This window comes from Platalea leucorodia, assembly GCF_965183815.1.
Source record: "Platalea leucorodia genome assembly, chromosome: 5".
In the NCBI taxonomy this organism is placed as follows: Eukaryota; Metazoa; Chordata; class Aves; order Pelecaniformes; family Threskiornithidae; genus Platalea; species Platalea leucorodia.
The window spans coordinates 73,347,353-73,369,348 of record NC_138827.1 but is presented as its reverse complement, the minus strand read 5'-3'; the positions used below and the strand labels follow the sequence as shown (position 1 = coordinate 73,369,348).

Below are 21,996 nucleotides of genomic sequence, written 5' to 3'. Positions count from 1 at the left end.
TGATTTGATATTAGAAGATCATGCGTGATCAGGCCAGATCAGAATTGGTAAGGTGACTTTTTAAAAAAAAAACAAAACAGCAGCAACCATGTGCTGCCTTGTAGAAAAAAAACATTACAGGGTTTAACTTGATTCCCTCTCAAGTCTGTATTGTCTTCAGTTGTAGAGCCGGAGTCCTGATCTCATAGCCCTGATTGAAAGGAGAAGCGAGAGAGAAGTCCATTGCCATCTCGGCAAATTTCAGCCTAGGCAAAGCTGAAAGTTCCCCAGGCAGTTTCATCACAACATCAAGCTCTTCTCTTGCTGTCGGAAACAACCAAGGTGTTCTGTGGCCATGTAGCAGGTACCAGGTCCAACCAGCTGAGGCTGTATTTCAGCGAGATGGCTGCAGCACTATCTTGCCAAAGATTTAGGACTCCTTGAAAGTTTTACACAGGTACTTAACTTGAGGTACGTGGGTCATTTCACTGAAGCTGATGACACTACTTTTCATGCTCCAGATTATGCGCAAGCATAAATCTTCATAGGATCAGAGCTATGGGTTGCAGAGCACACTGAGATTCAGGCAAGAGTGTTATGTTAGATGAAGTAATTTTCAAAATAGCAGATATTTAAGTGAAAAGTCACCAGTACAGGGAGAAGGAAGAATGTAGCCTTTCTGAGATGAAAATTTTGTTTTACTACAAAGAAAAAGAAAAGAGTAAAAGAACAAAACAGAGGGACAGAAAAGTGCAGAAGGTTTACAACACAAGATATAGCAGAAATTGCAGTAATGGTTCAGTCAAAATAAATGCATACTTCACTCCAAAACATTTTGAATGCAGATCTTGGTATTTATGGCCAAGACAGTTCATGGGCAACCCTGAGTCAATTTTAGCATGTATTAAATTATAATTCACATAGATGCCAATTTTAAAAGTTATTGGGTCATAACTTGCACTCGTAGCTAAAAACTCAATAAATAAAACACTGATACCTGAGTTTCTCCTTCTGCTGAAGTTGTACAAAGTTGAGTGGCAAAAGACAAACTAGGAGTATATTGAAAGCTGGAAACTCAGTGACCACAGTTTCAGAAGGTGCTCCTTCTGCCTTGGTGGTGGTCTTCCATGGTTTCCCCATGGCAGCACTCACTTCCCTGGGACCTGGGCTCAAGTTAAGATCTGCTTTGTAGTCATTGCTGTGTCTGCATAAAGAAGTATGTGGAGCCATTTGACTGTTAATTAATTTTAACGAACCAGACTACACCCTCATGAGGCCTGTATTCTGCTGTAAGCAGCGTGGGATGTCGTGCCTTTCCCCACGGAGGGTCTCGGAGCTGGGTTACTCACCCCGGGAACCTGCTGCAACGTGGCAGCAGTTGAGTACTACCTGGGGGCAGAGCGTAGCAGCCTCTCAGGGGTGAGGATTGTGGCCGCTGCGCTACTTGGGAGGCTTTCGGGCAGCAAAATGCCATTATCGAGATCGGAGTGGAGCTGGGCTGCTCCTGCAGCCCCCCAGAAGGTGTTCAGGGCTTTCAATAAGCCCCAGAGGCCTCTGGCTCAAAGGCTCTAGAGGCCTCCTGAGGAGGTTGCTCAGGCTCCCTGCTCTTGGTGCATTCGTCCCTGCAGAGAAGGTGCGGAGGCGCTGAGCCATGGCTTGGGAAAGTGTGGAAACAAATGAGACTGAGAAGGGATCCTACTTCCCGAGCATGGGATCTGCTCCAGGGAGGGCAGCTCTGCCGCTGTTTTTCCCCATGGGCTGGAAGGGAGTGCCTGATACAGGCAACTGGAGAGACGGGGTTGCTCTGGGAATCGGGAAGGAGAGGTGAGGGAGGGGAGAGTGCGAAATGACAGGGAGAGGCAACTGGAGCAAAGGAAAAGGGATGAGAAATTAAAATAAGCTGGGAAGGGGAAGGTTGGGGGGTTGTCACACCTGAGCAGGAAATAAGTGGTGGAGAGAAGAGGGGATTGTCCCCGATGCGTGAAGTTCACATACCAAGGAAGGTGGCACTTTCTGATATGCTGACAGCTGCTCCCCAATTTCCATTTTCCGTCCCAGGCTTGTGACACCCCTCCACTGAGCCCAGAGTCAGGACCTGTTTGCAGCACAAAGCTACCCGTGCCTGAAGGAGGAAGCAGAAGGGCAAGTAGGAATTGTGAGGAAACCCATCAAGCAGCCTGGGGAGAGACAGACGCCCCTCACCCATCACCACCTCCTCCCCTAGATCACATCTTGCCACCCAAATCTCATGGCCTGCTCCCCACACGCCTCCCTTCACCTCTCTGGGTACCACTGACACCATGAAGTCCCCTTCCCTAACTGCCTCTTTCATCCCCGGTTCCGCCTGATCTCTGACGTCCCCAAAGCCACATTGACCTTCAAACACAACTTTTGCCTTCACTGCTGAGAAGCCTTGAGCCATCTGTGAGTGTAGGTAACCAACACCGAGAGTTTTACTGGCACCTGAAAGCGATACGGAGTCAAAGCATGCAGCCCCCAGGGCTGGCGTTCTCGTGCAGTGCGGGCTGGGGCCGTGCCGTTGTTACAGACAGGAACAAGTTGCAGTCACTTTTTAATCAGTTGCTTTATTGGGTATAGATTGCAAGAAAGACACAGATTTTATCTCTGCCGTCTTTTTGCTTGTCTAGAACAAGCCTTTGACGAATGCAAAAGCTGTTTTGTTGCTGGCCTGGCACAAAAATCCTGAACCGGTTTCAGGGGCCAAAAAGGTGATTATAGTCTTTAAAGCAGAATTAGTTCTTAAACTGTTCCCAAAATATGCCTGACAAACTAACCCAAGCCAGACGAGTTGGCTGTGCTCACGGCAAAAAAAACTCAGTGCAGAGGAAACAGCCCTGCTTCGCTTTTCCAGAAGAATATCTGCATCTGAAAGAAAATAATTTATTGGGAAATATGTACAGTAGAGTAAAATGGCAAAATAAGACATTCATCGAGGATTCTGTATAAAACCGTGCCCTTTGCCTCCAGCAGGTAATGAATAAAAATGATATAAAGAAGCAATGAACATTCAATGTTTTATATTTAAAATACATTTTGTGAGGAAAACAATGTGGCATAGAAACAGGACTGAAAGGTTCTCCAAGATAATGCCAGAAGCTGCAAGATGTTAGCAGCATTGTCGTATAAGTTTCAAGGTGTAGGTTTTTTAATTTTCTCTTATGAATCACAGAAGCAGTTGTGAAAGCTGTCATTAAAATTCATTACAAGAAAAGTAAACTTACATTAAAACCTACCCCATTCTTCTCCGAGTTCTTGATACTGGTTAGGAAGCAGTGTCTGCTTCTCTGCCAAAACCTTACCTACGCAATGTGATTTAATCTCTAGGCTCTGTTAAATTGGAGTTTTCATACATCACATCCTTCAATCCAGAGTACAAAAAAAAAAAAAAAAAAAAAAGATAAAAAATTGCAGACTAGGTTTTCAAACCAGCAAGCTACAATTTTAAGAATCTTCATCTGCCATAATTTTTCTAGGAATGAAAACAGAATAAAAAATAGAGCAAATATGAAGAAACTAGTTTATAAGTAAATAAACCAGCCCTCCCTTCCTCCTTCTTTCCCTTTTTCCTTCCTCCTAGATACATTTATGCACATATGTTCATGCATATATACTTAGGTATTACTGCTTGTGATCTAAAAGCCAGTTTACTTTTCCAACTTATTTCTAGCCATTCCCCCTCTCCAAAGGAGAGTCAGTAGTTACAGTGATGTATGCATGTGAGAAAAGTGGTAAAAACAGTGTCCTCCTAGTTCGTGAGTGGATGGATGTACAGAACAACTGAGACTGAGCCACGCACAGCAAAGTGAGGAGGAAGTTTTCAGACGGAGCAGCGTTTCGACATGCGACACGTTGCTCCCAACGCCTGCATCTCTGTAAGTGACAATTTGCAGAGGTGGGCCGAGTTTGCAGGGAAGTCCCTGCCCCGGCTGTGGAAAGGATTTGCCAGGGTTGCTGCAGTGGGTGAGCGCTCCCGGACAGGCACCGGGACCGTGGCGCAGCGGCAGCGCGCTCACTGGCCTGGCCAGGATGGGAAGGGCAGGTGGCACATCTCGGGAGATTGAAACCAGAGCGTAAGTTAGAGCAATTGTGAGGCTGCTCTAAGATTATGTTAAGCAGCCTGACAGCCTGCTGGTTATTTCAGCAAGCAGAGGAAATCGAAGGCACTCTTAGCATGTCCAGTTGCCAGCTCTGCATTCAGATTCAGCCAAATCAATCACAACTAATTCAGTTACGGGAGTGTTAGGTACAAGAAGGGTGTTTCTGGGTCTGTTCACAGAGGCACATGCACACATCCTTTTTACCATGGAGAATGTCTCTCCTTGCTTCCCTCCTTCCTTGTTCCTCTCTCCCCTCCGTTGGAAGTAAGTCCTCCAGGCCAGTCATTTTTCTTTATATATAATGAGGACAGCAAGGCCTCAGTCCAACGTGCATTTAACGCAGTCATGCTTCCCGTCTCCCCCTCCTGCCCCATCCCTCCCTCCTAGCACTTGGTCCCACCCCATCCCCCACGTCCTTTCTCCTTCCCCAGTTGTAGGGATTTTCATTGCTGTGAGAGGACAAAGGTAACTGAGCTGCTATTGAAAAAAAGACTGACTTGTTTTTTCTTCACTGGACTGTTTTTAACATGGATCATTTCCCAACTCAGTCCCCTAAACTGCTTTGATGGCACAACAGAGTGGATAGAGCAGTGATGGGAACAAGGCTGGGGGGTGAGGATAGGTTGGAGAGTGATTAGACTGCTGTTGCTACAAAACAGAAAAGGAAAAGAAAAGCAAGAACGCTAAGTCACAGCCAAAGTGCAATGTATTTAGGGGCTTGGATTTGAAAAGCCAAGCACCATCTTCTGCAACGGTTACATTCCTCTGCACGTTTACTTCTGGCCAAGTTTCCTGAGAGCAGAGGCAGAATTCACCAAGTTTGAATTCCTGAGGCTCTCGCCTGTGGATTTTCTTCTGTGTTTAGCATTAGGAAAAGAGAGGAAATCATGAGGCTTCACTTAGGTTGTGGCTTTTCCCCTCGCTGGGATGACTTATGTGTGGAGGCACCAGGGACCCCTCTCCTGCTTGCAGACCAGGGGTAACACACACGTCACCTCGATGGCCTGGGGACACGGAGTGCCGGGGGAGACTGTAGTCACGGGCCCAGCTGCGCAGGGCACGCTGAGGTTCGCACCTACTTGGGCTTCCTCAGCTCAGGATGGCTGCTGCCCAAAGATTCCTGCGTGAGGGGTACAGGGGACAGCGAGGTGGGTGGTCACTGTCACAGCAGGGGCTCTATCATGGCAGTTTTCTGTAGGAATTTTTTGTTCCCCTGGCAGGGGCTGGCTCAGGGATGGCAGCAAATGATTCAGGTCACCCTGCAGCATGGTTTGTATCAGTCACGGCTTTGGCCAGCAGCAGTGACATTTGGCCGATGCTCCCTGGGCCCCAGAGGCGAGCGAGGAGCCCGTCTGCCAGCTGAGCTTTGGGTCCTCCCTGGCCCCGCAGACTCCGGGAGAACAATGGGAGCCCTTGGCCCGGCACGGGCAGTGTTCGGGGCAGTGTTTCAAGGAGTGCGGCTTTTGTTTTGGCTGTTTGGTTACATGCCTTCTCTTGCATGTTTATGCTGAACAAGAGGCACTTGTTCTCTCACCGACTTCAGTGAGGTTGAGTCCAGCTGGATTTGTGCTTTAGGTGTAGAGAGCCAACAATACACCCATCAGCTGCCCCATCCCAGGAGAGCCTGGGCGCAGCGCTGCCCTGGGCACGCATGCTTGTCCCCGTGCTCCCAGGAGCAGGAGTGAAAAAACACTTTGCAAACAGCCCTGCCGGAGCAGGGTTTGGGTACCGAGCCCACAGGGCAGCTCTCGGCGCCCTTTGCTTCGGGGAATGCTTTGATGCTTCATGTACCCAGGATGTTCAGGTTTATCCTCTAGCTGCCAAGTAACCTGCTTGTCTGCTTTAATTTGCAAAGCCTCTTTATTTTTAAGAAATCCTTTATTAATTTTTTTAAAAAAAAAAGCTTCCAATCAGCTCACTCTGCTCCTTTCACCTCTATGTTGCCCTTCTCCCGCACCTCCTGTAGCCAGAGCCTTGGCTCACAAGCCAGAACGCTGAGAGGTGTAAAAACATAAAATAGGCCCAACAAACACCAAGCAGAGACAGGCACCTTGCGTGGGTCCCGGTGCAAGGCAGGCAGGTTTCAGGTACGGTGATTCAGCGGCAGGCAACCAAACGTGCAGTCCCCTGCCGCATCCGAGACAGTCTGTGCGCAGGGGAGGGTGGCGGGGCTGCCGGGGCTGCGCAGCGCGTCGGGCCAGCGCTGGCTGATGATTAAGCAGGGTGTGGGCTCAGTTTACTTTTACCCCTGCTGCGAGCCTTCTCAGGCTAAGATGTTTTAAGTTGTCCTTATCCTCAGATTAATAAATGCTGCGCTGTGGGAGTGTAAACACAGGAAAAGAAGCGGACAGAAAAAAAAAACACCCAAAAAAAATCAGGCTGGTGCTGTACAGTCAGGACATTTCTTTTCCTAACAGGATATGGGATCAGAGGAAAAAAATACGTATTATATAACGAGTGTCCGGGGGGCAGGGGGGTCAGTAGACAAATTAAGCACGTTGTTGGCTGAGCTGGAGAGCCCATGAAATGAGACAGTTCAGCAGCGAGTCCCTGCAGTGGGGTGTCCCCGGAGCCAGGGCTGCAGGCGGGTGAGGAGGCACCGCAGGCCCCGGCTGTGGTGCACGGCTGGCCTTGCTTCGGCACCCGCGGGGCCCACCAGCAGCGAAGGGGCGAGAGCAGCAGAGGCGGCTGGTCGGGTGAGGTCCCGGACAGAGCTGCCTCCCCAGGGGCACAGGGTGAGCCTGCCTCACTGGCAGCTCCACCACAGTGGGCGAGATGGCCACGAGCGAGCAGAGCTCCTGGCCATCTTCCCTCAGCGTCAGGGGGAAACCCAGGTGGGACAGGCTGGCACGTCGTGCCCCTCAGCCACTGTGGCCGGACAAGGAGGGCCTCCAGGCTCCTCAGCCAGCTTCTGTGGAGGCAGGGGAAGCACCATGGTTGTGGCCATCCTTTTCCCCACTCGTGTCCCAGCGACATGGTATCTCCTCCAAATGCAAACCTCCTCTTGGGGCATGGCTGTTCTTCTCCTCTCGCAAAGGTTGGTCGTGGAGAGAGAACCCCTGGTGTGGGTACATTTTCACTCCTGTCAGCTGGGGTCCCCTCTGGCGTCCCCTCTGTGCAGGCACAACACACACGGGACCGGCCCCCTGAGCCAGGGTCCGGCTGCCCCGTGCAGCCCCCCTGGCCACACCAGAGGACAGGTGGGATCCAGGCCATCGGGCTGCAGACAAAGCCAGGAAGCTGTTGCTGGTCAGGCATTTCAAGGGAGGGCATGATTTCCACAACAATAAACGCATCTGATTATTTGATTAGAGGGAAGATGAGGTCCCCAGGAGGAGGGCGTCACGCACAAAAGAGGAATAACTCATGCCCCCGCTGGCTGTGACAGGGCAGGAGGATGAGGGCAATGTCCTATTGAGGCTTTGATCAGCCGGGGTCAAGCACGCCGGCTGCTAGCACGGCTGAAAACCAACTAGGAGAAGGAGGTTCTTGCCGCAGCGTCCCGTCTGGCCCCCTCCCAACCCTCCACACTGCAGCCCTTCGCCCCCATTAGGGAGCAAGACGGGGGCCTCCCTGGGCAGGTCCTGCTCCCCGGCCACCGCTGGCTCCAGCAGAGCCCTGTCCGCTCTGAGCCCTGCAGTGCCGGGCATCACAGTGCATCCCTCTACTGCCACTTATTCATCTGCATCTCCTGTGACAAGCTGGGGAAAGAGTCTCCTTGTATCCCCTTGTCACCCCTCTTGCCATGGCAGAAGTGGAGAGATGCTGAAGTGCTGGCAGCAGTGGTGAGGCAGGGGAGGGATGGCAGGGCAGAAGGGATCATTTTCCAATTCCACCCCTCCTGGGCACTTGCACAGTCTGGTCACAGTCACAGGCACTTGGGGGTTTTCCTGTCCCCCGGAGAGCCAAGCTGTCCCCCTTCACCTTCAGGGACTTGGCTGCATTTCAAGAGATGGTTCTCCTCAGTGGTGCCAGCAACTGGTGATCCTGTGTATAACTGATGGTCCTGGATGGAGGTTGGATAAAGTGTTTAGCATATCTGTCTTACAGCGGTTCTGTGGCTTCGAAAGACAGGCAGCCCCAAAGCCTTGACACTGCAATAGCTTGACCTGTGTGAGTCCCTCCTGCAGAGAGCCCCAGGGCACAAAGGCACCATGTGTGTATAGAAAGGACTTGGAGATCTGAGCTGCACCCTTACTCTCCCTTGGACTGAGCTACAGTACGTGTAAAAGTAACTCGTATTTGGCCCACAGAATCATAATACTTGGAAGCAAGAGCAAGCAGAAGACAACTTGGCACTTGGAGACTGGAGCTCTCCAAGATCTTTACAAACACAACACAATTAACCCTTGCAAGAGAGAGAAACCCTTCTTGTCTCCTGCGTGGAGGGGAGCACGGGCTGCGCACAGAAATCGCTGGCATTCCGAAGAGCAGGGTAAGGGGGCGGGGGGAAAAGCATCTGCTATTTCAAATACAGGTCTCTACTCAGAGTTGTACTGCATAGGTGCAGTATACAGATCAATATGTGGGCAAGCCCTGAGATTTTGATTCCAGGTTACATCTAAGAGTTTATCTAATATAAAAAAAAAAAAGAAAGAATCTGCTTCTCCCTTCGATGCAAGTGTGCTCTGTGAGGATTTCTGTGTAGCCACAGTGTGGAATAGGCTGGGGCAGTGGAAGTTTCTGCTGTGCATGCTTCATAGCCTCTCTCACTCCTCAAGCTCTTTCCAAGTTATTTGAGCAGCCAAGGCCACAAGGAAAGGTTTGCCACAATCTGTTTGTCATCTCACACCCTCAGTAAATCATCCCAATATCATCTGGCTCAGAGCTCCTAGGAATCTCGACAACCTTGACAGAAAGTGTGGGTAATGGACTGGGAAATCCAGCGGAAGAGTTTTGGGGAACATGAGACCATAAGATATGACTCTTCCCTGATCTGCCTCGAGACCTTAGGTCTCTGCCTAAGAGTGCAGCTAGAAAGCAGCCCTTTAAATGGACATACTTCAGAGATATTGACTTACCAGTGGCCTGGGTACAATTCCCCATGAAACTTCAACCTGGGATATGCGTGTCGCTAAGAGACAAACAATACCATCTGCAGCCTGCCCCTTTGAGATGTCATCTCTGTTTATAGAAAAGAAGGGGGTGGCAAGCGTCTGTTAAAATGTATTACTTCCCGACGTCATCTTTGAGGAGTCATATATTTCAGTGGGACTAGTCAGTCAAAACTGTCTAATGGCACAACGGTCAGTGCTCCTTAGCTTCTTCCTCACAGTGGCTGCGGCAGAGGGACAGGGATGCTAAAAATAACATTTCTGTCCCAAAATATCTTGACTTATTCAAGGGTGTATGTGTAGAGGGAGCACTAATATTTCACACGGCTGGTGCCCTGCGACCTGCGCATCCCTGGGGAAGCAGAGCTCTCTGGAGACCTGCGGGAGAGTAGAGGAGTGAAACCATGAGCTCAGGGAACAGGGAAAATTTTGCAGAGCAAAAAGAGATGTTTGTGTCACCTTCCCATAACTACAGGCTCTGAGGTGATTACCAAAAGAATCAATAGGTTCAGCTTAAGCTAATGAAAAAAACAGGGAAGAAAGATGCCCTTCCCAACCTGCACCCACATTCTCATTTACCTTGGGCAAAAAGCAAAATAAAACATGCCTAGATATGAGTTCTCTACCAGAAGCAGTATTTTATACCCACTCACAGAGGGTAAGTGACTTCATGTGGTATACAGCAGTGGGAATTCAGGCATGTAATGTAATAACAAGAAAGGATTTTTAGATTTGTCTCAGGAACCCTGCTAGCTCAGACATTATAGAAAAGAATCTCAAACTTTCATGTCCATCTGCGTCTTAAAAAGAGTGAAATACGTCCCCAGTTTGAGCCTGGTTCTTTATTTTGAAAAATTGCTGCAGGAAACGTGGGCAAACAGCACCTCACACCTGAACTGCGCATTACCATCCCTCAGCTCTTTACTAGTGTAATCAAATCCCACGGAGCAACTGCTTAATCAGCTTCTTTGCTTAGTAAACTTTTCACTAGTCATTTGCATGGGATGTGGCAGCACAGGATCCAAGCCTGGATCAGGGCTTCCAAGCCAAACCAAAAGGCGAGTAATAAAGAAAAGTCTTCTAGTGCTGCCTCTGGGGGTGAAACGGCAACACAACACAGCAGACCAGGACAGGACATGAAAAATACAGTATGCGCTTAGAGCTGACAGCCATAATGTAATGTGACCCCAGGCACATTGGTATTTGATTAGCAAACCCGAAGGGATTGGGAAACAGCCCTGCTCTTAGGAGAAAGAAATCTTTCACATCCCCTATAGTCAAGCCCTCAGCTTTGTTTTATCTGGGAGATGGTATCTGAACGCTTTAGCAGAACAGGCTGTTCTACCAGAGCGCGTTAGTCCCTGCGTGTCCCCGTGCACAGGACTTTTTCCCAGGGGTGCTGGCTGAAGGAGAAGCGGCTTGTGGCGGTCCCAGAGGAGGTCTGTGGCAGACTCCACAGCAGTTTGTGAGCCTCCTGTGTGCCCACTGTGCAGGGCTGTGGCTGTCACACCACAGACAGGCAGAGCTTGCGAATTCGTGTGCGATGCTTTTAAGTTCAGTTATTGGGAGCTGGCCGGGGGGGGTGAAGGGGAGACCAACTTTGTATGCTGCAGTGGGAGTCAGAGGTTCAAGCTACTTGCTTGAGTAGCTTGCTCTTTCTCTGTGGGATCTCACAGAGGGACAACCAACAAGTCCTCATCTCCTCCACCTCCTCCTCCCGAGGCTGCAGGTGGCTGGGTTCAGCCTGCATGCGAGCCCAGGCAGCTGCCGGCCTCTCTGGAGAGGGGCTGAGCATAGCCAACCATCATGAGAAAACCTTTTTAGGGGGCAAAATTAGAGGCTCCAGCTTTCCTCTTCCTTCTCTGCACCCCTCCCTGCACCACGCCACAGGTCTGTGAAATTTTATTTCAGTCAGCTCAGTTTTATTCCCGAAATCTGCCTCCCTCCCTCTGTCCCAACATTTCATTTCCCTTGGAGTGAGGTAAATAAGTAAATAATGGTAGTAAAAACCCTGTGTGTGTACCGAAGCCTGGAGTGCCAGGAAGCAACTGGTGTGTCTGATTTTCCAGTGAAAGTCCAGGTGCAATCTCGGCAGCGCGGCTACTGTCTGCCTTTCAAGCAGATGTCTTCATCTAAAGCTCCCGCCACCACCCCACTCCCTTTGTGTGTCGGCGCAGGGAGGATGGGAGCGGGAGACAATATAAATTAATATCCATTGGAATGACAGCAGCTGGTGCCTTGCATAGCTGCGAACACGTGTCTTAGAAGTAGAGTGATTAGTCGTAAAACTGTAGAGCTGAATGTTTATGCTTGATCAATTACAGGAAGACAATAGATGGGTTTTTTTCCAAGTGGGAGGAGTGAGGGGAGGGAGGCTTCAGCCGTGAGATGATTTTCTTCTTTTTTTTCGGTAATGATAGCTGCGAAGAACATGGGGCCTAGTTACTGAAGGGACTGGCAAACAACAGCTTCTGGGGAGCCCACTGGTTGCGGGCTCTTGGCAGCACTTCTGAAAAACAAGATCTGTGTGGGGTTTAGACTGCAAGCTTCTTAACATTTAAGAGGGACAGACTCAGCTGCCCAAAGCAAGGAGCATGTGGGAATGAATTACGCAAAGCTTTCTAGTGCATAAGTGTGCATGCATTATGTGTGGAGGCCTTCAGCTGTAAGAAGTCATTTTGTTTTGTTTCATTACCTAGAACCTCTCCTACTCCCCCAGTTAAGCAGAAGTGGTCCTGTCAGAGGAGCGTCCCGTTAGTGGCTGCAGCGTGGCACAAGAGCGTGCCTAGGGCTTCAGTTCCAATTCCTTAGCAGCTCTAATTGCAAACGCAGCCTGTGTCCCTCCCCACATCTGCCAAAAAAAGAGAAATTGAGTTACATTTTGCAATAATTCTAATGGAAATGCTAATGGGATGAACAGTGATACGAAGCCAGCGAATGACCCAGCAATTTCATCTGTGCTGGCAACAGATGACCATCTAAACCATGTTCGAGTAATTCTTCCTCTCATTAGCAGCACAATAACTCATACGCACAAATCCATAGGCATTTGCTATAATTTTTTAACATGGCTGGAAATAGAAGTAAGCGCATGGAGTATGCAAGCATTACAGTATGTGTTGGCTGTAAATCTGTCTGGAAGTGGCCTGATCCTGTTCCTGGTTAAACCAGTGGGAATTTTGCCATTGACTTCAATGGAAGCAGGATGGGATTTTTTTGGACTTATTTTAAAGTGGGACTTTGTTTCTTTGGAACAAAGCTTTTAGATTCACAGCTACATTTCGGTACTTGGCTTGAACTCACGTCAATTCACCTTTCATGTGTTTAACAGATGGGGCTTCTCTGCTGCTCTCCTTCTGTTTGGTGTCAGCACTGTAACCGGTCTCTTCTGAGTGACGGCCACCCAGGACCTGGCGCGTGCGGCACCCGTGGCTGTGCTGTGGGACTGAGCCGAGAGAAGGAGGGAGCTCACGTTGCCTTCCCTGGGCACCTTCGGTCCAAATGTGTTAGAGCACTTTGAAGAGAAAGCCACTGCTTCCATATTTTTCAGCACTGGCAAGTGAAAGGCCAAAATGTTTCGTAGAGCACAGAGGAGAGAGGTGAATGGCGGTGAGGGGCACGGGGCCCTCTGCTCTGCCCGGAATGGGTCTAGTAACTCTGTGTTGTGTCATGTAAAATTCAGGTAATTGCAGTCACTATGGCTTTCCTAAACTACCTGTAGCCCTTTAGGATAGCCCTGTATTACAAGTATTAGGATATAGGTATATACTTTTAGCTTAAGTTTGTAAGGAAGAGACTTGTATATGGTATATGGCCATGTGTTTCTCTGCTGCTGCCACAGTAACTTTTGAATCATTGGGCAATTTCATCAGAAATGCAATCTCCTGCAAGGTTTGTGAAAACAGCTGGGGAGATAGGACAGAAGGACCATGTTAGTGCCATCATGACAGGAGAAACCTGAGCTCAACCTTTATTATACACCCATGGATGCAACCCCATGCTAAGCACATCTAGGAAAGCAGCATTCATTTGTCCCATTGCTCACTGAGCTAATTGCTTCATTGATATTCATTTTTGGTGGCCACAGTATGACGAATCCAGCTCTTTTTTTCTCTCCAAAGAGTACGCTCTCGTGCTGCTCCTTTCTAGCATTGTCCTTGCTCCCACCTGGCCTCCTTGCTGGGCACTTTTGGCTCCCCCTTCCCAGCTCTGCCTCTGCCCTGCTCCCCCCAAAGAACCCTGGGCTCCTCTGCCAATTGTCTTCTCACTTTCCAGGGAGACATTTCTTCTACTTCGCACTCTGCTAGCAGTGTGTCATCTAAGCCCCCTCTCTCATTACTCACCCAGGGCACCCCGTCTCAGCTGTTAATGCTTTGCAGCCTGTCCCTCCACCCCCCATCTGAAATTTCCACCACAACAAAAAACTCAGGAATGAGGCAATTAATATGTATTATTTCAATAGGAGGCTTAAAAACAAAAAGCTTTTGCAACAACTTCCCAGTCAGAACCACGGAGACTATTGTAAGGCAGAAAAACCTAAGAAACAGCAGCTGTAAAATATATTTAAAAGCCTTTATTCTTTCCTATCACAATGTGGCAAAAGAGACTAAATACAGCTTTCCATTTGTTTAACTAAAAGCTGCCATTCCTCAGTCTCTTTGATGATAATGATACCCACAGTTACAATCAAACTCCAGCACACACATGGAAAACTTTGAGCTCTGTACCAACTTTGCACAATGTATTATTAATAGCAAGATTCGCAAACCCAAATGCTCTGAGGTGCTGAGAGCAAGGGAAAGCCTGACTGTGCTGGGCTCATGGCTGATGCTGATAAATGTAGCACACCGAGGAGGAAAAAGAAAAACCTGCAACTGAGGATTGTTTGTATTACAGTATCCACTGGACCCACTGTGCTGTGCATGGGGAGAGACCATTCAGGAGTTCAAAATCGAGCAGAGACGTCAGACAAGGGGTGGGAGAGAAAAGGTATTAGCAGTCCCATTTTGCTAACGTGGAAACGAAACACAGTACGGTAAAGGTCGAGTACTGCCCACAGGCTTAGACTGGATTGGGTCCTGGATCACTTGCCTGGCTCGGGAAGACCAAAGGACCCTACTGATTCTCCTAATCTGCAGCCACAAGGCCACAAAACCACCCCTCATTTCAGAGTGCCTGATAGTCGTTATTCTAGTGCATCTCTCTACTTCAGCAAATTCTCGGTGCTAAGCCCTAAGTTGGAACTTCTGAGAAGCACAGCCTGAATTTGTAGAGGGCCACATGCTCCTTATGTCCTGTGAGCACAAGAGTGAAAACTGCCTCGCCATACTAGCTGCCCGAAAACGGGCAGGTTCCTGGCTGTTGTTCTGCAGGTCCCAGTTCCCTGGAGGACCATCCAGTGTAGTTATTTGAGGCATGGGCCTCAGTGCCATCCTGTTGACTGTGAAGCAGCCTTAGCACCACTGATTTCCATGAGGAGTTAGTTACACTGAAAAATCAATGGGGTCTGTGTGCAGGATCCTGGGGAGAGAGGGAAGACACCTCTTGGGAAAAAGAGCTACTCTGCAATGATAAGGAAGCAGCCCCGTCCCCAGAGGGAAAGGGTGATGACTGTGACTCAAAATGTTCACAGAAAGGGAAAGGAAGCAGGGTGGAGCTCCTCTGAGATTATGGATTTCTTGTCTAGGAAGCAGCGTAAGTGCAAGGTCTGACTTGAGATGTGCACGTATGTCAACAGGAGGATTACGAAGACAATCTTCAGCCTGATAAATCGAGCAGAGCTGTCTCCAGCGAGATCATAACATCACTATGAAATTTTTAGGAAGGTAAGCATGTTCCTAAGTTCTGTGCCAAACATGCTTTGAAATGTTCTCAAAACACAGGCATATTTGGCTATGATTAAAACACAGCTCAGCCTTGCATCCAGCTATCATCTGGGACCCTGTAGATCTGTTCCCTCTCCTGTCCTCATCTCTCTTTTACTAGAAGAACATACGTGGCTTTTTCTGTTATGAGATTGCTTTTTGGGGGTCACTGACACATGCTTGGTGATGTCAGGTGAGAAGCAGGGGCTCCCTTAGGAATCACTGACTTTCTGGGACATCCTCACCTAAGTGCTCCGTGTTGAAAAACCCATCTCCAAACAGCTGGGTATCCAGCAGCATCAGAAGAAAGTTCCTACCTCTGACATTGCACAGGCGTAGTCAAATGGCAATCTCTCCCTCAACAGTTTACAACTTAACTAAATGCAAAAGTAATCCACAGGCTTGTCATCTATGTTGTATCTGGCGCTTGGTTTTCATCTGCTTTGTTTCTTCAGATTGTAAACTGTTTGAGGCAAGAACTGTCTTTGACTCTATGTTTGGACAGTAGAGGCGTCCCAGTCCTTGCAGAGCCAGGTACCGTAATACAAATAAGGCACAATAATTTATTTCAAAATGAACATCAAAGAAAATAAAAGATTAAAAGCAAAAGAAAACCTTTCATAGCTCAAGGCTTCCCCCCATGACAGTGCTCCGGAAGAATGTGCTATCTGCTGGAGGGAGTGTCTAACCCCAGTTGCTGAGAGGGCTGTGCGATGTAGCACCATGGGAGCCAACCCGGGAATGCGCCTGGGCACAGGGGGAGAGGAGAGGTCAAAAGCTAAAGCATGATAAGCAAAGGAGAAAGCCCTTTAAAATATACACACGCATTTTCTTGCCAGGATCTATCAAGCCAAAAGCCAAAGCATGGTAATGGCATTTTGTTTATAAGGAAAAAGAAATCGCTTCTGGCCTAAGAATTTGTTTGACAAGTTTCAGGCGAGGGGGTTCTAAATGTCTTGTTGCTTTAAGAATTTGTGTATTATTTTTAAGGAGGTGTTTTAATAGGATTGCTGGCGTGGCCCTTTATAACACCAAGCACACAGCCCTGTAAGTACTTACTACAGAGCTTGACATTTACACCGTGGAAGCCAGCTCGGCGGAAGTCAATGGCAGCATTTACAGTTAAAGGCATCGTGCTGGCTTTGCAGGGCTCAGCCACTTGGGTCACATCCAGACGTCAGGGAAGTTGATGGATGAACTCACACCAGCTTCAGCAGACTTGAAACGAGGCCCTTGGTTTGTGACTGTAACTGGGTAAGGGCACAAATGTGCCCTTCTAATTCAGCCTGTGGAAAATTTGCTGTTGGCCCTACCTGGAGTATGGTCCAGCTGGAGCTTCTCCAGCGTGAAGCTGACCAGATGGGACCTGCAGAGACCACGGTCAGTGGGCCATTTTGGGTGCCTTTAGCAGATGAACGCACAGAGCTTGGGTCACCCTCACAGTAGCAAGAGGTTATCTGATTTTTCAAGAGTCTTAACTGCACCCCACAGTTCCAGTGGGGTAAGAAACTCAAGCCCGATTCAAAGCCCTCAGTAGCAAAGCCAACAGAATTGCCAAGGTCTGTTGGAGGGACAGACAGCGTTTACAGCTCCATGGTCTCCTCTTTGCAGGTACAGAGAAGCTGTGGGGGATTGGCACCTTCCTCCCGAACTGGTGGCTGTGTGGCGAAGGAGGATACCAAAGCGAAGTGGAAACCAAGCAGGTTATTTGCAGAAATGGGGTCAGAAGGGATGGCTCCCCGCAGGCTTGGGGTTTTGCTGCGGTGGCTTCTGCTGCCGTTAGCAAAGGGCCAGGCTTGTTGGTGTGTTACACTGGTTCAGGATCTGTCCTCTCCAGCCTGGGTTGCTGTGTGACCCCCTCACCTCCTCCATTTCCCCTTCCAGGTCCATTCACTGTGCCAAACAACAGCATGCAATCATCTTGTGGGGGTTATTTCTGCCTAATGTACCCACCCAGTGGGATTTCAGTGAACATTAAAGCGATAGATGGAGCCTTTAATGAAGTTAACCTGCTGAAACCAGGAGAGCGTTTGGTTGAAGTACACCTGAAAGCCCTGGATTACACAGCAGCTGCTTCAAAAGAAACCCATTGCCTCCTTTCATACCGCTGCCGTATTGAGAAATAATATAGCACCTTTATATTCAGCCTAATTTAGTCAGCCTGCTGAAGTCTGAAAGCTTTTTTTTATTAACTCTGAAGATGCAGGGGCTTTCCTCCCCCCAGCCGGCATGGCCGACCCCCCCCCACAGGCTGCTGCTCGGAGCAGGCCCCCAGCAGCACGCCTGCGCCTCTCCCGCCGCTGAGCACCTCCCGAGCCGCGAGGAATCGCTCTCCCTCTCTCCGCTAATCCGATGATGGATTTTAACTCCATTAGTTTGCTTCCTCTGTTCTCTTCCCTGTTTTCTGCCATTTATTCATTTTCCCCCATCCCCTTGTTCCATCTCTTTGTTTCTTTCGCCACTTCCCTTCTCTGCTCTTCTCTCTTTTTTCCTCTGTTTTTTTCCTCCCTTCTTTTCATTTCTCCTTTCCAGGCTGCCTCAGCACTCCCCTCGTTTCCCCTGCAGTGGTGTTGTTCCCTGGCTCTCCCTGCAGCCCTCTGCCAGCTCCTGGCACCTCGGCAGAGTGTACTGGCCCAGGGCCCACGGTGGCCGCCTGAGCTTCAGGCCACGCTGCAGCCGGGCAGCGTGAACGCTGGAGTAGCCTCTGCACACCAGCAACCCTCCTCCCGTACGAAATATCTGTGAGCGGGGGGGGGGGAGAAAGCATCTCCCTGCTGCCCTGCAGTCGGGCCGGCAGCTGGAAAAATGGTGGGGGGACACATGTTAGGAGGAGGCGAGCAGTAACGGGGTGGGCAGGAGTGGGGTGGGTGGGCAGTAACAGGGTGGGTGAGCGCTGACCTGCAGAGCCGATGGGGCAGCCTCCAGGCTCACCCGGCAGCCGCTGTTTTCAACCACAGATTAGCAGCCATGGCACTCCCCATGAAAAATTAACTGGGCAGCTTGCTAATTAAGCCACCTCTACACTGGAAGTTTATGGACTTGAATGCAATGTGCCAAACTGCTTTTCCAAGTTGGGGTATTGGCCTGCTCTTTGAATATGGACGAATTCCCAAGCAAATAGTCTGGCTGAAGACTAGGGCTAATGGGATGCTAAGGTAATTATTGGCTATTTGTGGCTATAAAATGAGATCTCGTAATCAAGCACCTGATAGACTAATAAAAACATTTTATATGATGCACTTAGAGCTTTTTAGCTGAGGATCTCAAAGCACTGTCTGGAGGAGGAGAACTGCAGCAAGAAGTCTTCACTCCCACAAGGAGTTGGGAAGAGAAGCCATGCCGTCTGCCCGCCTGCCCTGCGCTCCCACTCCTCGGGTATCCTGCCAAAAATGTTTGAGTCCCTGCTCTCCTGCTGACTGACAATACTTACGGTTTTATCTAGGCCGGGTATCATTTTTCCCCACTCTCATTCCTAACCCTGTTTCAGTCCTGCCGTGTTGTTTTCTCTGGAAGGCTGTCAAGTTCTGCATTGGAAATAGTGTGTTTTGACATAGAACTGGGGGAGAGACCCTGTTTGTCCAGCTACTCTGGAGCCCAGAAGAGGTTACAGGAATACATGACGCCTTGGTTTTAATTTTATTTTCTTTTAAATCAGGATTGAGAAAGGCTCTAAGGAAAAGCTGGGGGGTTTCCTGCTTTACAGACACCTCCTGATGGTCAGTTCACGGGTGAGAAGGACTCGTTTAGAAAGAGGAAGCTGTGATTGAAAATAAATGAGGCTGTATGGTCAATGTTGAAAAGGAGCTGCAATTAGAGGGAAGAGAAGAGCAGAGCTGAAGAGTGCCAGGGGAAACCCTAGGTATGCGGGCACTCGGGTCGGCAGCAGGGAACTAGGCAGTGTTTGAGGAGGCAAAGGCTTTCTGCTGGAGGGGAGGAGAAAGACGGGGAAAATTTCACTGCATCACAGCTCTGACTAATGCTTGGGCTGCAAAATTCCTTCAACCAAATTTAATGCAGATGGTACGTTAAATATTACAGTACCAATAAATTACATATTGTCTCATTTTCAGTGAGGTTTTGTGGATGTTTCTGACATACAGATATGGAAAAATGCTGCAGTTCCCGATGGGTTTGGCGAGTGCTTACTCGTGGGTTTTAAACACCCACAGGAGGACTGAACGGAGAGCAGAGTCCTGAGCCCTTTGGCAGAAGCGGGACTTCCCTGGCATGGAGAGCTGATGAGGGCCAGCCTTGCATGGGGCAAGGAGCAACGCGCCCAGCAGCGGCAGCTGCCCCTGGAAACAGGCAGAGGTAAGTCCAAGGTGCATAGCTTCACCTTGTGCTCAGTTCCTTCAAACCTGAGAGAGGATCTGAGTCTTAAATGCTCCCAGAAGAAGTATTTTGGACTCTCTTGTACCTCAGCTGGCCTGGCAGGTGTCACCAGCTTGGTTGTCATCCTGTCCTGAACGCATGCTGTGGTAGAAACTGCAGTAGCGCTGCCTGGTATTTTAGTTGTGCCTTCCCTTTCCTGACAGTGGCATGTTGTGGAGAGGAGACTTGAGATCTGACACTAAACACGGGGCTGGATTTGTGGAGCGCTATTGAAAAGCAGCTGAGAGAAACCTCTGTGGAGCAGCAGGTAACTTCATTTCCCATCACCATTTTCTTTCCTAGGGTTATCTTCTCTTCACTCAGTAGCAGATCAGAGCTGATACCAGTTCAAGGTTGTGTTTTCACTCTTCTATTGGCCTTAACCAGGGGAAACTCTGACTGAATGTAATGGGAGGAAAATTGCCCCTGTGCTGTATGGCGTGTGAGATGGGACCGTCTCCGATTAGGGCTTGGTAACCTATTGCTTTTCTATGCACATCTCAAGAGAGGAATGATTCATGCTGTGGGTTTATATTATGCTCTGATATCTGTGTTATGGTTTGTGAGGGCTGTTTATACACACAAAAAATCACACTTTGCTAGCTTGATAGTAGGCTAACTATAAGCAAGTAGTAAATAATAGTTGCATAATTCCACATCAAAATACAATAAATAAGGCAATAGACTCAGTTGCCACTGGCTTTGCCTTGACTTCAACAGGTGTCGGAGCACATTTGAGCCACAGAAGATGCAAAATCAGGTATCAAAGCACATGGAAGGAAGAGGGATGCTACAGCTCTTAGGGTAATGGCTGAAATATCAGATCTATCTGTCAGGCCAAATCTGTTGCTGTCAATGAACTTCCACTGGCCTCAGAGGAACTCGGTGCGTTCGTGTTGTGTGAATGTGCTCAAACAGGTTGGCATCGTGATTTCACTGACGTGAGCTGGTGATGCTACCCATAACTGATAGACAGCAGAGTACAAAATAATTAGTCTCATCACCCTAAACGAATACCAGTGAAATGTTCGTACTTTCCCTCTCACCCACACAATGATGTATCTCACTTCTGCCACATGCCAGTATCTCTTCACTAATTACCAATTTAAAAAAACTGAGGTAATGTAGTTTTAATCTCTTTGTCTACTGTAAATTTGGAAGTTGGAATCTATAATCTAGGGACTGATCGACAACATCATAAAGAATTTGTTTTTAAGAAGATTTTTGGTACGGGGTTTTAGGGCTCATTTCGCTTGTGTGCTTTGAAATTTCACCTCTCAGACAGAATGGAGGTGCGAGTTCGCCCCGGTTTGCCAGGTACTGGCTTTTAAGCCTGCTGTGGTCTGTGAATGTAAGTGGCAAGTGAAGGCAAGGTCCCGGTGGTGCCAGCCCGGGCAGGGACTCCTCACCTTCCCAGGGGCAAAGGGGAACAAACTTTCCGAGCCCTCTTAGGGTGACTATGTGAACGCTGCTCTCGGCTTGTGCTTTTAAAGAGCATCTTGGAGAAAACTGGCTGGGAGCGTGGAAGCCAGCCGCGGTGCAGTCCCGGGGAGGTTTTGCATGGGCCCCGTGCAGCCCCCTTCCCACGGCAGCGCGGGTGTCGGCAGCGAGGCAGCGTGTGCCGCCCCCCGCTCCCGCCTCCCGCCGTGGCACGGCGGCCCCGGCCGAGGCACGGCGCTCCCGGGTCTCGGCCGGCAGCGGCGGCAGCCCAGGAGCAGGGACAATCCTTGTCCTGATGCTCCCCCATCCGACAATTTCTGGGTGTCTCCCTTCGCGCAGCCCGCTCTTTCGCAGTTACTCCAGCCGGGGTCTGTGGTTCCTGCCTGCGCTGCGAGGCCGGCAGCGCTCGGGGAAGGGCCCGGGCGGCGGCACAGCCGCGGAGGGCCCCGGCCCCGCGCACCGCGGAGCCGCTCCGCGCCTCCCCCCCCCCCGGCCCCGGCGCGGCGGGAGCCTCCGCGCCTCCGCGCGGCCGCGGGCGGGGCGGGGCGGGGCGGGGCGGGGCGCGGCCCGGCGGGGCGGGGCGCGGCGCCCCGAGGGGCGGGTCGCGGGCGGGCGGGGGGGCGCGGGGGGCGGTGCCGGCGCGGGGCGCTGACAGCCACATGCCGCCCTGCCTGAAAAGGCTGCGAGGCGCCGGCGGGGAGGGAGAGGAGGCGCAGACGGCGCCCCAGCCCGCACCGCAGCCGCCGCGCCCCGGGGGATGCCGAGGCGCCGGCCCCGCGGGTCGCCCTAGGGCAGAGGCGCTCCGCCGGCACCGCCCGCCCCGCAGCCCCGGCCCGGGGGAGGCCGCCGCCGCCCCCCGCTGAGCCCCGCCGGAGCCGCTCGCCACTGGGGCGCCCACGCGGGGCGCGGCGCGCCCGGGGCAGGGAGGCGAAGCCCGGCCCCGCAGCCTCGGGTGTTGGTTTGTTTTGGGTTTTTTTTTTTTTTTTTCCTAATTTCTTCCGAAGGATGGATACGTTTCTTCTCGCGTGGGGATTTCTAGGGCTGTGCTTGCCCGGCTCCGGAGGCACGGCGGAGACAGGTAAGGCGCCCCCGGGGCGGGGGGTGCCCCCGGCCGCGCGTGGGCGAGGGCGCCCTCCCCGCCCGCCCAACTTTCGGGTGCCCGGCCGCGGT

The 21,996-nt window shown here is 50.4% G+C and overlaps 1 protein-coding gene across 3 annotated transcripts in view; it reads left to right on the top strand.

The window, feature by feature from the left end:
• Positions 1–21,831: 21,831 nt before the first annotated feature.
• Positions 21,832–21,996, top strand: part of NRP2 (neuropilin 2) — a gene marked incomplete at its 5' end in the record, with an annotated part of 90,157 nt that continues 89,992 nt past the window's right edge. For all 3 annotated transcript variants that reach the window (XM_082314131.1, XM_082314130.1, XM_082314132.1), the window contains one exon: positions 21,832–21,904. In XM_082314131.1, coding sequence (XP_082170257.1) covers positions 21,832–21,904 — 73 coding nt within the window. The remainder of the gene's footprint in view (positions 21,905–21,996) is intronic.